Raw genomic sequence first — 14871 nt, 5'->3', positions numbered from 1 at the left:
AAAGAGGGGTTCCGTCAGTTCCGTTTACGTAGTCCATATCCATTGCATTTGTCTTTATAAGATGGGTTTCAGTTCCGTTTTCATAGTCCATTTCCGTTGCATGTGTTATCATTAGAAGGGGGGATGGTTCCAATCTATTCCGAGTCCATAGTCCGAGTTCGTTTGCGTAGGTCAATTAGTGGGAGGAGCATTGCTGAATTTAGTCGCCTCTTACGGCATGGGTCAGTGACCCCGGTGTAGTATTCTGATGCCGCTACCCCACAGCAAGCATTTGCATCGTGTAATTTCAAGTTTGTATGCTCCAAAAGCTAGAACGATACGTGAACTCGTAGATGAACTAGAAACATTTTCGTGAGACTTAAAAAATTGTGATGTTTTTTTAATTTACAGAAGACTTGATCCTTCACTAATGGAGACTTGATCCTTAATTTTGAGTTCCCTGACTCTATGCAAAAAACAATTAAAATCCAGATATAAAAGGTCCGTTTACTATTTTTTGCCATTTTAGTTCTCATTTCACCGTTTGTAACAGAAAGACAAAGAGAATTCTAAAAGTTTGTTTACTACCCTAAAGTCATTGCATACTTAATGGCGCAATTTTCTGGGTTTTTTTTTCTTAAATACAGTATTTTGAGTCCTTTTCAACAGATAATTACTGGATAAACATTAGTTATTAGACAGATATAAGTAATTTCATGATAACCAATGATCACGATCCGTCCAGAAAAAATATGTCTTTTCGGATTCTAGGGATCAATTATACCCATAACATACATTTTGGAAAACTTCTTCTTAAAAAATTTGTAGTGTTCATTTTTGCCTTGAAAATATTGCATTGTCGATTAACACATTGGAATAAGTATTTTTAATTATAATTTTTTCATTAGAGAAACATTTTCATGTAATTGATCTTTAAATCATATTTTGTAAAAATTTTTTAAGCAAAGTTAAAAAACTCAAAAAAAAACATTTTTAAAATTTGTTGAGATAACAGCATTGTTTTTTTTGTTCTATTTGACACATGTTTCTAGAACATTTGATATTTGTGAGACATTGCTGTTTCGAGATAAAGCGAAGGAATCAAGTATCCTCATTCTCCCCTACAGAAAAAAAAATGTTGTTGATTGAAAATCATTCCGTAAAAAATTCCTCACATTTCGACAAAACAAAATTTGAATTAAATATTCACCTATATCAAACAATCTTTTCCAACCAAATAATAATTTAATATGTTTTTTTTTTGCTTCCGGCACAGGTACCATACAATGTAGCCTTCAAGAATAAAACATCTGAGGATGTGTCACTATTAGTGGTTGACTCGATTGTAGATGTTATATTTTTCATAGATATTGGTAAGTACACGGGATTATTGATCAATGAGAGTTTACATATTTCAGAAGCTTTTTTATTGCCTGATTCTCTGATTGAGTAAGCTCGAATCAGTTGCTTGAACAAACTTGTATAATCTGTATGAATAATTTAACAATCATTAGAAACAAACAGTCCACAACAATGAGCGTTCGAATAGGACGGTGAAGGCATTTCCATGTTTGTTATTGCACGTTATTGTTATGAATATAATTTGACGGGAGCAGGCACTCGCAGCGATGAAAGTTGAACGCTCTTGTCAGTTGATAGCCATCCCACGTGACCTTCACGAGTGGACCAGGAGTTTTGAATTTTTGAATTCCATTCCGCTTTCCATTCCTGGCCTGGAGAAAATTATTTAACGAGATATAGCAAAGTTTTCCCCTCGCCACCGCTGTTTTTATGCTCAGCCCACGCTTCAACATTCCTTCCGTTCGAAATAATGCCCGTTGTTGATGGCAGGAATGTTTCATGCGGCGATCAGAATTACAAATTTCCTCCTGTCCATCAAAGTCGGGTCGGCGTCGTCGTCGTCGTGTGGTTCCGGTGGCGGGCGTCGAAACGCGCTTTTTCCTGAACAGGCACCGTCGCGTCGGTCGTTGTTGTGGAAAACTGATTACTCATAAATGGCGCTGATTCTCTTCTTGTTGTTCGCTTTCTTTCTAATTGCAGTATTAAATTTCCACACCACGTTTGTCGGTCCTGGTGGTGAGGTTGTCAGCGATCCGAAAGTTATCCGGATGAACTATCTCAAATCCTGGTTCATCATCGATCTGCTCAGCTGTCTGCCCTACGACGTCTTCAATGCGTTCGATCATGATGAAGATGTGAGTATAAATTGGATTTTATTCTTTATTTTGCCTCTATTAAAAAATTGATGGTTAAAAAACAAAATTAACTTTTAAAATATAGTTTTATTTTATTATTATTGGTTTTATTGGTTTTATCAGTTTTAGTGTTTAATGATTTTGACAACAACTTCCTGTAATGAATGCAGTTTTTGTACATGCATTCAAATCTTTTCCGATGTACAGAAGATTCAAACATCTGAGCGAATAAGCACACCACTAATTACAATAGAGCCCGAGCTGTCAACAGCTTAAGCTAGGGTTGCTATCCGTCCCGCAAAAGCGGGACATGTCCCGCTTTTTTGTTGAATGTCCCGCTGTCCCGCTTTTTCCTCAAAATGTCCCGCTTTTTTTACTTGGAAAACTTTTACAAAGTTAACTGACTAACTCTGGAAAAAAAACTTCAGCTTCAATTTGAATTCTGTGACGAATAGAAAATATTTCAAATAGTCTTTTCTTCAAAATAAGCAGCATTTTCATAGTTTATATAAGACAATACTGAATAAATCTGAAGCTCTTAGCATTACAGTAAGATTCTGATTCAGTTAAGTGTTCTTTGAGCACTTTCAACCAATCTATGAAAAAAAAAATTGTTTAGGTTGACTCCAAATATATATAGATGATAGAATTATAACGATTATTTTTTTTGCCGGAATCTTAGTTAAATAAGCTATTTCCCCACTTGTCAAGCGAACAGCTGATTTCTCATGTTTACATTTTCTCGGCATATCGTGGTAGGGTAAAAATAACAACAACATTACGCATGTTCAATGACCAGATAGTAACGAAATAAAATAAGCAATGCAATTGAAGTGATTTTGCAAGCGCACCTTGGTGAGAATATAAATTCATTATTTAATTAATTGTAAATTCATAACAAGTTGAGAAATGAAGGTATGTTGATGATTTTAATTAAAAAAGTTTTTGAAAGAACGCATTGAACAGTGCTTATCTTCAAAGATCAAAATGGCGACCAGTTGATGTTTACATTTTTCAAAACAAAAACAAAACGTTACCCTACCACAATCTGTCTCAGGAAATACTCTATTGCCTTATATACATGTGATGCCACCACCTTTTTCGACCCAATTGTCCAAAGTATAGAAATATGGAAGTTTCTTTCAAATTTTCAAACAAACTACCAAACAAACTCATTTTTATTCAATTTACACATAAGATTTTTACGCGGTATCAAATCCGAAGTTCACATGTACGCTTGAAATATTTTCTCTCAAATAACGTGTTAATTTGCTGTGGAAAATAACGGTGCATATAGCAAAGAACCGTGTAAATAGAAGTCATGTAAGAAAAACTGAGCAAAATCATTCTGCGTTAAATAAAACCTTAGTGTACTTTCTATGAACAACTTTGGCTGATACTTAACGTATAAGTTGGGCTACACAATTTAGCTTTTTCAAGATTTTCTAAAATGTCCCGCTTTTTTCGGCTGTGTCCCGCTTTTTTTCGAGAAATGTCCCGCTTTTTTCTGAAAGTATCTGGCAAGCCTAGCTTAAGCGCCATTTTCAGAAACCGGAGACCCTGTCGATGCTTGTTTCTGTCCCGTCTAGAGACTCAATTCAAGGAGGCTTACAGTCAAAAACCACCCGATCAACATTCAATAATGCACCCCACTTACCAAGTAACGGACCTACACTTCAAAATTCAATCTGGAAGTTGATACGACACCCAAAACCCTGCGTAACAACCAAAACTTACTCTTACACAACCCCAAAATAGCGTAAACGTCAAAGGATTCAAACAAAACCCAAACACACTATAACAAAATTGGAATGATTTTAACAATTTTACAGATGTATTCAAGACGAGTTCACATTATGTGATATAGTTATTGGCGATATCTTCAGTTCTCATAATCTTTTCCAATTTCATTTAGTCCATTGAAATGCTGGTAGGGTGATTTGCCAATCGTCGCACAGCAAAGCACATGATTTTGGTTTTAATGCAGTATTTTAGTCATTTGAACCAAATTCGCTCGATTTTTGTTATCGATTGTACTTTTACAGGATTGGTCAGGTTTAGTTCATGTCTAAAAAAAGTGACATAAAAATTTAAAAAATCATTTAAAATAGGTTGTCTGTGCCAAATAGGCAAATTTGATGTCGTGCCTAAATTTGTAATAAAAATTTTTTCCCAATGGTTGTACATCTTAAAAGCCTTCCAAAGGCTCAGCCACAATGTGGTCTAGGGAGTTGATATGTGGAACGACAGCTTATTATGAAAACTTCTGCTTTGCAAATTCACTGTAAAATGTTACAGAACTCGAACGATTTTCAAACGATTCCACTATGGGAAAATGTTGACCCAAAATACCAAAAAAATCGCCGGTTTGAGAGCCTTATAATAATATTAAACATATCTTGCGTGAAACTTTCTCCGAAATTCAAATGTGCCGTCGGATTTGACCTAATTTACTCAGTTATAACTTTCTTTCTTTATATATCCTAGCAACATAAAATTTTAATTCAATGAAAATCCATAAAACGAACTAAAGGATTCTTTAACGCTTTGTATACTTTTGAAAGAACTATTTACGGATGAAAAGATAATAGGATGTGATCTTTTTTGCCCCCCCTTGACGCTTATGAAGAAGATGTCGTTTTATAAAATAATTGCTCTATGTCTCACTTGGATGTTGTTGGTAAATTTTCACATAATATAATGAATGTTAATTTGAAGTCAAAGAATGCACTCTACAATGCCCAAAGATTCAGGCCGTTCAAGATTTGCAGTTTTGTAAAAGAATTTATCCTTTCTGAAAGTTAATTGATTAAAATATATTTTTCATGAAGATCGGATTTGTAATGAATGTAATTACTGTAGCATTTCATCAATCTTCATGAAACAATCACATCACATCGAAATGTTTCCGAACAAATTTTCTGCTGAATAATTTTTTTTTGATTAAATTAAGCTTCACGAAATAATGATATAAAATGAACACTTCCCTCAGAATTCTCAGGTTTAACACCTCAGCAGATTTGAATTTCTGGGAAAATTTCACATAAAATATAGGGGAGAGTGGGGATAATTGATCCCCTTTTCTTATTTTCATCATATCTTTTTGGAAAAATTTAGCAACTCGCCGTCTTTGACATTTTCTGACAGCTTGTAACTTCAATTTTCTATGCTCCAAAAATTAGAACAATACTTGAACCCGTTGATGAACTAGAAGCATTTTCGTGGGAGTAAAAAAATTGCGATTTTTCTGAAGTTAGGGGAGACTTGATCCCCTATTGAAGGAGACTTGATCTTTTATTCAGGAAGCCCTAATCCTTGTATAAAAATCAAACAAAACCCCAAGATAGAATGTTCATTGACTATTTTGGTCATGTTTGTTCTCATTTAACAATTTATAGCAGACACAAGAAGAAAATTCTATAACTTTGTCTCAACGCTAATAACATTGCATACTTAAAGGCGCTATTTTTTATAATTAAGAGAAAATTAATTTTTTTTTGCTCTTTTCTTCAGGCATTTGTTTGATAAATATTAGTTTTTGGATAAATATTAGTAATTTCGTAATCAGCAATCATAACGATCAATTCAGAAGAAGAATATGCCGTTTGGAAGGGGGATCAATTGTACCCAACTCTAGAGGATCAATTGTACCCATAATCAATATTTTAGAAAACTTTTTCTGAAAAAAAATTGAGAGTTTTCCATTGCTTTGAAAATATGGCATTCTGAAGTTCATTTTACGCTCGAACGATTGATACATTGGAACAAATATTCTTTTCATAATTTTCCCATGTAAGGAACATTTTAAAGTGATGAAAAAAGATCTTCAAGATACATTTTGTGAAATTTTTCAAACAAAGTTCAATTACACAATTACAATTATTTTGTTAAAATTTTTTAAACTACAAGTATTGTTATTTTGCTCATTTTGGCACATTGTTCTAGAACATTTGATCTTTGTAAGACATTCCAGTTTCGAGATATAGCTAAGGAATCAAGTATCCCCAGGGATCAAGTATCCTCATTCTCCCCTATGGTATTTCAGGTCTTAGAACCTGCGGCTTTTATTTTTTTGTTTTGGGATTTTGGTTCCTAATTTTCTTACTATGATGATTTGACAATATTTTCATCAATATCAACCCCTCGATTTTGATGAAAATACTGTCAAAACATTGCATAGTGGAAAGATTTGGACACTAAGCTCCAAAAAAATCGAAGCTGCAGTTTAAAGGTCCTGAAATACTGCATATCTTATGTGAAATGTTCTCAGAAATTCAAATCTGCTGAAATACAGTTCTTCAGGAATCGTCGTGAAGATGCAACAAATCATCTGGAAAATTTGGAAGCAATGCAGTGGTTTTGCTGAAAAATCTTTAGATTCTTTGCATAAAATATTGAGTTAATGGTCGGAGACTTCAGTTCTATATATACATATATAAAAATGAATGTTTGTCTGTCTGTCTGTTCCCTAAAGACTCGGAAACTACTGAACCGATCATCGTGAAACTTGGCATCTTGGCAGAAATTGTATTGAAATATCTCTTTGTTGGAAAAAGGCGGGGGGTGCTTTACAAATTCATTATAAAATGTTACAGAACTCGAAAGATTTTCAAACGATTCCGATCAAATTTTGCTCAAAATGTAATTTTTTTGTGTCATGAAATTATTTAAAGTATTATCTAATCGTTTTTATTCAGGGGGCACCTTTACAAAATAAATTGAAATATGATAAATTCGAACAGTTTTTGATAAAAATGATAATAAAAAATAATAAACATAAGCGTTTTGTTCTCATGAGATGATTTATTGATATGGCAAACAAAACACGTTTTGCTGAAATTAAATGATACGTTGTATTGAAAGACTCTACCCATTTCAATTAAAAAGAGCTCTCATATTATATAATTGTAACATCAGACCGCTGCAAGCTGTAAGCAATTTTAACACCTCCCATAACTTTTCTTGGTTGTTTTTGCTGCCAGAAATAGCAATAAAAGTTTTGGAATCGATTCATCCAGTCCTGAATTATTTAGCGCAACGAGTTTTAATTTTGTATGGAAATTTGTATGGAAAAACAATTTTTTTTTTCAAAAAATATACCTTTGGTTGAAAAATATTCTTTGATTTTTGCAGTACATTTCATGTGAACAAAGCACTTATCTAACTTGTACCCCATAAAAGATATTCAATGATATATAAAATTTTTGTTTTCATATATTTTTTTAATTTTAGCATTTTTAACTGCTTATTTGAAAGCTGTGAAACCGTAGGATGAGAATACAAAATCTTAAAAAATTGCTTTGCATAGCTAGGGAACTTATTGATTTATATAATCTTTGCAAAAACGTTTCATGAAACTATTAAAAGCTCTAGCAAGCAAAGTCTGCCATTTTTAATTACTTTCCCATGGATTCTGATTTTTTTTATTTTTAAAAGGTTATAACTTTTTTCATGAAATGTTTAGCTGTTGTCACATTAGCAAAAAATGAAGCTTAAAAATAGTCAAAACCGAAAATCAAAGACCAACATCATTTCAAGTCTATTTGATTCTATTTGAAAATTCTTCTTCCATACAAAGTTCCATACAAAATATGGGATCAAAAAGTAATTTTTTGCAGTGGTGTAATGTAACATACATGCTATCAACAAAAACAAATTTGTTTGTGTCTTTTTTAAAGTTTGTTACCTTTTTTTTCTTAGTGGAGCAACTACTTTATTGAAAGACTCCTTCGACTTCTTTCTCATTTGATCAGATAATTTATTGTATTTTTGTAATAAAGATTTTATTTTATTTAAAAATTACTTTTTTTAACGAATACAAACACATGCAGAATCTCAATTAAACTTGATGTTTCCTCGAAGTGTACATCTTTCGAGGATATGATGGATAGGCATCATACAAATGCTAAAACCACCAACCCACAGATTGTGTAGAATGTATACCGTGACAGGGATTCAATCTCATGACCGTTGGCTTAGAAGACTTGAAGGCTCTCCTCTATGCCACGGGCTGCGACAGATTCCTCCCATATTCTACCAAATACAATCAACATTAAGAATAACGCTAATAGACAACATATTTGTTTGCAGAACTTGAAAGCCAATGAAGCAAATAATTCAAAATTATGCTTGTGATGCTATGTATTTACAAAAAACGTTTCTATGTTAATTTAAAACCTGCTTTATATCGGACGGGGAAGAGGAGGATGATTCCATACACGAGAAACACACATTTTTGCATAACTTAAGTTCTGTTGAAGCAAATAAAGGCAGAGTACTAATTTGAGAATTTAATCAATGATTTGAAAAACATACTTAAGAAAAGATTTTTACAACATAAAAAAAATCATACACGAAAATTAGAATTCATCTTCTTAGTATTACAGTTCGAAGCTGAAACTGCAGCTTCCATTTTGAAAAACAATTTAAAAAAACAATTTTAAAATTTTAATTTGAGGTACCTACTGATAAAAATTTCACTTTTTAACAGGTGTTGCAAAGCAAACCGGGTCAGCCCGTAAATCTGATAAAAATATGTCTTTTAAAGTCAAAGAAGTTAAAGTGTCTTAAGGCCACTTTGACCGACTTTCCATATATTTTTCAATGCGTTTAATAAGATTAAAACTTCAATTCATTGATGACGATAGAAAAAAATGTATTTAAACACGAAATATCCGCTATAATTAAAATTGCTATTTTCAGCAGTCAAAACAACCAATAAAAGTCATGGGTGGTGCAAAAATTTATAAACTTCAAATTTCCATACAAAAGTTGCAGCGGTCTACTGTACATTCAAAATATAGAATAATTGGTGAGAAAAATCCTGACGAAAAGGCGTTGCGTGATGTGAAACGCTATAATTTAAATTACATGTTAAATATTCATTTGCAACAATAAAAACACTTTTTAAAACCTATTCGCGTGAATGAATGTGTTTCCGTTCAAGCAATATCGCTAAGTGTCTGGCCTTCGTTCTGCCCTGCCATCGCTGGTGGTTGATGACCGAAGTTGTCTGCTGCTTACCCGGAATTCGATAGCCTTTTTGGAGCCAATTTGTGGGACACTAATATCGGAATCCTACGTTTGTACAAGCGTATTAAGACTGCTTCATAGCTATATTCATACAGTTACATATTGTAAAAATTGTCGATTTGAGGTCGTTTTTCCCAACCCCGCCTATGGACTGGACTTCAACACTTCTACCTAACTTAGAATCTTTTATTTCTCAAAAAACAAACCAGAATGTTTGTAACTCTTTCAGCTACTTATTTGAATTGGCCCATAACAAAATTGTTTCGGTTTTTTGTCTGAATAATAAGTTTACATGTTTGTCTTTTTATTGATTCACCAATTGAGATTTCGATTTCAAGTATCTCTTCATCCCATCGATAAATCGATGTTAAACGTATCTATTAAAAAAAAATTAGTTTAAACTGTATCTACACAGTTTTTTTTAATTGGATTCTTGACGTCTTATGCTGTGTTTTTTTTATCTTTTTAAAATTTAGTAAAGGGTGATACGGTCAAAATTAGGTCAATATCAACTCGGCGTATTTCTTTCAATTTTGCATTTAAAAAACCTGAACACCCCTCATTTTGAAGGTGTGTGTGTGTGTGTGTGTGTGTGTGTGTGTGTGTGTGTGTGTGTGTGTGTGTGTGTGTGTGTGTGTGTGTGTGTGTGTGTGTGTGTGTGTGTGTGTGTGTGTGTGTGTGTGTGTGTGTGTGTGTGTGTGTGTGTGTGTGTGTGTGTGTGTGTGTGTGTGTGTGTGTGTGTGTGTGTGTGTGTGTGTGTGTGTGTGTGTGTGTGTGTGTGTGTGTGTGTGTGTGTGTGTGTGTGTGATTAATATTTATTTTATATATAAATATTTTGATTTTGGAATTCACTCTTCAGTTGTCAATATGCCGTCCAAGTGGCCAAATCAACCGTTACAAATGTAATTAAAGTGTTTGGGGAACGTTTGTCGACAGCCAGGAAGTCTGGATCGGGGGGAAATCGAAAACCGGAAGCCGCTGAGACGACAAAGAGAGTTGCCGATAGTTTCAAGCGAAACCCTAACCTCTCTCTCCGAGATGCCGCAAATAAGCTGGGTGTTTTTTTTTTACAAGATGGAAATTTGACTTCAAACCATAACAGCCGGGTGTTTGCTGCCGTGAGTGGGTTCGTCCCACTAAAACCATCTTGGGCTTCGTGTGCCAGATGTGCCCCTTGGTTTCACCATATGATACTACATCAAGGGGTAGCTGGGTGTATCGTCTACAACCGTGCATCGAGCCATAAAACGAGCCGGACTATCGACTTACAAGAAGGTAGTGACTCCAAATCGCGATGATAAACAAAGTACGACGGCCAAAGCGCGATCCCGAAGGCTGTACACGACGATGCTGCCGAAGTTTGACTGCGTGGTAATGGACGACGAAACCTACGCCAAAGCCGACTACAAGCAGCTTCCGGGACAGGAGTTTTATACGGCAAAAGGAAGGGGAAACTGTCAATGTTCGCGAAGAAATGTCTGGTTTGGCAAGCCATCTGTACCTGTGACTTGAAAAGCAGCTGTTTCATAGCTTCCGGGACTGTCAACCAAGAAATTTACGTGAAAGTTTGAATAAACGTCTGCTGCCTTTCCTGAAGAAACACGGTTGGCCGGATTTGGCATCTTGCCATTACGGTAAACAGGCCATGGAGTGGAACGCCGCCAACAACGCCTAAAGAAGACAAAAAAACTGCCAAGGACGAGCAGCAGTTCAAGGCAAACTGGCGTTCTGCGGCGAAGAAGGTGGAGCGTAAGGCCCGGCAATTCGGATTTGGAAAAGCGGAAGCCTAAATGCATATTTTTCCTGAATTTTATACTAATTGAAAAAGAAGTTTAATTTGATTTTTTAAATAAAAGATTTCACCGATTAACACGCGTTTTCCCTAGACCAAATTTTGACCGTATCACCCTTTATACAACAGTAGTATACAACAACATGATCATATTCTGCATTCCAAACTTCACCATCATCAATCTTGATTCCTGGATTCTTATCAAAGGAAGATTAAAAAATATATCTTTTTTTGTATTATTCAGGGCATCGGATCACTTTTTAGTGCACTGAAAGTGGTGCGATTACTTCGACTTGGCCGAGTCGTGCGGAAATTGGATCGATACCTGGAGTACGGAGCGGCAATGTTGATTCTGTTGCTGTGCTTCTACATGCTGGTGGCCCACTGGTTGGCCTGCATCTGGTACTCGATCGGCCGAAGCGACGCAGACAATGGGGTATAGAAGCATGCAGTTTGGATTGGTCGTTAGGGTGGCCCTTAGCTACATGGAAGATTTAAGAAACCAAGAGGAGCAGTGAATCCCACCCCCTAATATATATTGTTCTTTTTATCAAGATAACTACATTTTCTTTTATCTTTCATACAAATTCGATCCAATTTCCATACAAGTTTGAAAGTCTTTTCAGTTCGCCTTAGACTTATTCAAATGAGCTAGAACTATTCCAGAATTCTGAAATCATTGATTGGATCAACATTGGGGGATGGGAGCTGAGTTTCAATGACTTCGGGAAATAAGGACCACCCTATTGCTCATTCATGCGGCCGAAATTGATTTGTATCAAATTTTAATTCACTAAATGTACTTAATGGTTTTTCTGTTTCTTTCTCGTCCTTTCCTTCTCTCCAGGTACAATATAGCTGGTTGTGGAAACTGGCGAATGTAACCCAAAGTCCGTATTCGTACGTCTGGTCCAACGAATCAAATGCACCTGAATTGGTCAATGGACCGTCCCGTAAAACGATGTACGTTACGGCACTCTACTTCACGATGACATGTATGACATCGGTAAGCTAATTAAAATATTGATCCAATTTTCTCTATCCGCCCCCGCTGCATGGCGATAATCCTGAGAAAAGGGGGAGCGGAGATGCCGCTTTCAAAATTGAGCCCGACCACTCAACACGTTCCTAAACGAGTTATCAATTCACCGGAGAGGATGCTCAGTAACATGGGATCCAAATTAAATTTTAAACTTTAAAGCATCTGTCAAGCTGGGCGAGGTGGTCCATCTGGTCGTTACACCTCGTAAATCATATGTTGCAATGTGTACGTCAGAGCTCCCAACTGGTGATTTTTATTTAAAGGAAAAATTGAAAACGCATTTTTTTAGTATTGCAGTATTGTTTTTTTTGCTTGTATGAAAATTTAATTAAGTTAATGATTGTGTAACTTAGCATCAACTTCCATTCGCGCAATTTGCCAACTGTTTTTAAAACAGCTTGAGAACATACGTTTTATTTGAAAGAATGTCACACATTAATCACAGTCGTAATCAAGAACGATTGTTGGGTCACGTGCTTCGAAGCGCAGGCTAAAATGTACCCTCGAGGAGGTTCTCTCCAGTTAAAAATCGCGCTTACCATCGTCAATGTCGATCTACGCGAAAATGTGCTCTTTCATAAGCACCCATTCCGTTTTATTGTGAAAACATTATGAGTTTGATATTTAAACGTTGCAATATTGAATTGATTTTCAAACTAAGATTTGATTAAATTTGATTGATAGCTCGAAAGTCAACCTGAGAAGGATGGCTGTAGGAACAAAGGGAATGGGGTGGGTGAAGGTTCAAGAGCACATAACGAGTGTAATACACCATGCGGAAACATATTTAAATTTGAACTGAGTTATGTTATGACTTTTTTCTGTCGGGGCTCTTCCCAGATTTGATTAACAGTTCAGATACCTACAATAGCAAATCCTTCAAATATTAAACGGTTTTTCCTTCTTCTCTTTCTCACCCTTCTCTCGTTCTAGGTTGGGTTCGGCAATGTGGCCGCCGAGACGGACAACGAGAAGGTATTCACTATCTGCATGATGATAATTGCAGGTGCAGTGTTCTACGTTCCGTTGCCACGTCCTGTTATTTTGACACCGTTATTTTTAAGAGAGTAGTGTTATTTTTAGCAAAAAACAAAAAAAAACCTCAACAAACTGTACTATGACGCTCGCTCTTTCCTCACCGACACTCACTTTGCAAACGTCCTGTGTGTAAAGCTGTTTAAAAAAAATCTTACCTGTCGCTGCCAACCTTCAATGAACAAACCTTCTATTGTGCCGTGTCGTGATTGGTTTTTATCTATTGGGAAGCTAGCTGTGATACGCCAAAATTCTGTCAAATTATACATATTACTTTACGTTACTCACGTCAATCGCTTGTTTTCGTTCATCTCAGTTGTATCTTTTTTTTCACTAGGCTTTTTTTTACTCACCATCAAACCCCATATCTATATGTTCGTGCCATCATTCACTTTTTTCCGATGAGAAAAAAAAATGTCACACTCAATTTGTGTTATTTTGTTGTGTCTTTTTGTGTTCTTTAATGTTATATATTCTGTTCGGAATCGCTTCAATCTGTTAGGGAGTAAGTTGAGTTCAGTTATTGTAATACTTTCATTAGTTGCGCTAAGCTGCTAGAGTTCATTCGCTACACTCTTTGTACATAATCAAAGGCTTAACCTTTTTCTCCGAACTAAGATAAGATAAGAAGGATATCTGGATAAATCAGAAGTGCAACATACCAACCTAGTTCAATAAACAATCCAATTTAAAGAAACTGATGCCTGCAAAACAGGTGAAATTATGAAAAAAAGTTATAAAGACCCAATGAGTTGCAGCGGATGCAAAACATGTTAAACTACCTCCTTTATGAAGATCAGGACTTTTTTCCAATTTTTAAAGATTTTATTGAGAAAAAAAAATCAATGTTGCAGGCAGTTGGAATGGCTAAAATGCGTTGCGCCAAAGTGAACTGAGAGCCACCTTAAAGGTGAAAATTAGGAGCACGTTTTGCTCAAGAATAATGTTTTTACGGACTAATGTGCAGTTTGTTCAGTTTTCCGATTCAAAACTGTTCTTCGGCTCGGTGAGAACTGAAAACTGATTATTTAAATAATTAATTACGCTCTCGTTGCTAAAAACTTCATGTTGCGGATCGTCAGCATTTGTATAAACTTTCGTTCAGCCAGCCAGACTGAACTGAGCCTTTTGAATATTATTTTCCATTTCTCCTAATGGATTGGTGGATTTTTTACTTTTAATGATAAAAACGAGCTTATTTTCATTGCCTACCATCGTTAAGAACACAACCGGTATGTTAAAATCAAAAATGTTTCTCATTTAGAAAGTGAAAAATTTGTATGGCTCGGTTTACTCTGGCTCAACGAAAAATGCAATTTTTCGAGCATCAGTCATACTAGAATCCCGAGCCTCGGAACTGCCGACAGACGGAACAGTCGAAGAACAGTGGTGTGGAATCAAGAATGCCTTTATCACGACGAGCCATGGTACTCTCGGTAAAGTTTGTGGAAGACGAAGTGAATGGATGTCGGATGAAACCTGGAGGATGATCGATGATCGGAGAAAGGCGAAAGTCGGAATTGAGCAGGCATGTACCGGGTCAGCCAAAGCAGCCGCCCGCTTACGATATGCGGAGCTGGAAAAGGCAGTTAAACGAGCTTGTAGACGAGACAAGAGAGCCTGGACAAACTCCCTAGCCGAAGAGGGAGAAAGAGCCGCCGCCATTGGAGATATCCGATTATTATATGATATTTCTCGCCGCCTTAGTGGTGCAAGGACTAATGCAAGAATGCCGCTGAAAAACCGAGCAGGTCAGCTGCTGACAGATCGAACAG

At 35.8% G+C, this 14871-nt stretch overlaps 1 protein-coding gene across 2 annotated transcripts in view; it reads left to right on the top strand.

Annotated features, from left to right (window-relative positions):
- Positions 1-13420, top strand: part of LOC129755746 (potassium voltage-gated channel protein eag) — a 48409-nt gene extending 34989 nt beyond the window's left edge. For both annotated transcript variants that reach the window (XM_055752374.1, XM_055752375.1), the window contains exons 6-10: positions 1256-1352; positions 2041-2195; positions 11264-11455; positions 11867-12025; positions 12995-13420. In XM_055752374.1, the coding sequence (XP_055608349.1) occupies positions 1256-1352; positions 2041-2195; positions 11264-11455; positions 11867-12025; positions 12995-13132 (741 nt within the window). In that variant the 3' untranslated portion in view covers positions 13133-13420. The remainder of the gene's footprint in view (positions 1-1255; positions 1353-2040; positions 2196-11263; positions 11456-11866; positions 12026-12994) is intronic.
- The last annotated feature ends 1451 nt before the right edge of the window (positions 13421-14871 follow it).

The sequence above is a fragment of the Uranotaenia lowii genome, chromosome 3 (genome assembly GCF_029784155.1).
Source record: "Uranotaenia lowii strain MFRU-FL chromosome 3, ASM2978415v1, whole genome shotgun sequence".
Taxonomy (NCBI): domain Eukaryota; kingdom Metazoa; phylum Arthropoda; class Insecta; order Diptera; family Culicidae; genus Uranotaenia; species Uranotaenia lowii.
The sequence above is the reverse complement of the archived record's forward strand: the minus strand, read 5'-3'. Positions and strand labels throughout refer to the sequence as shown.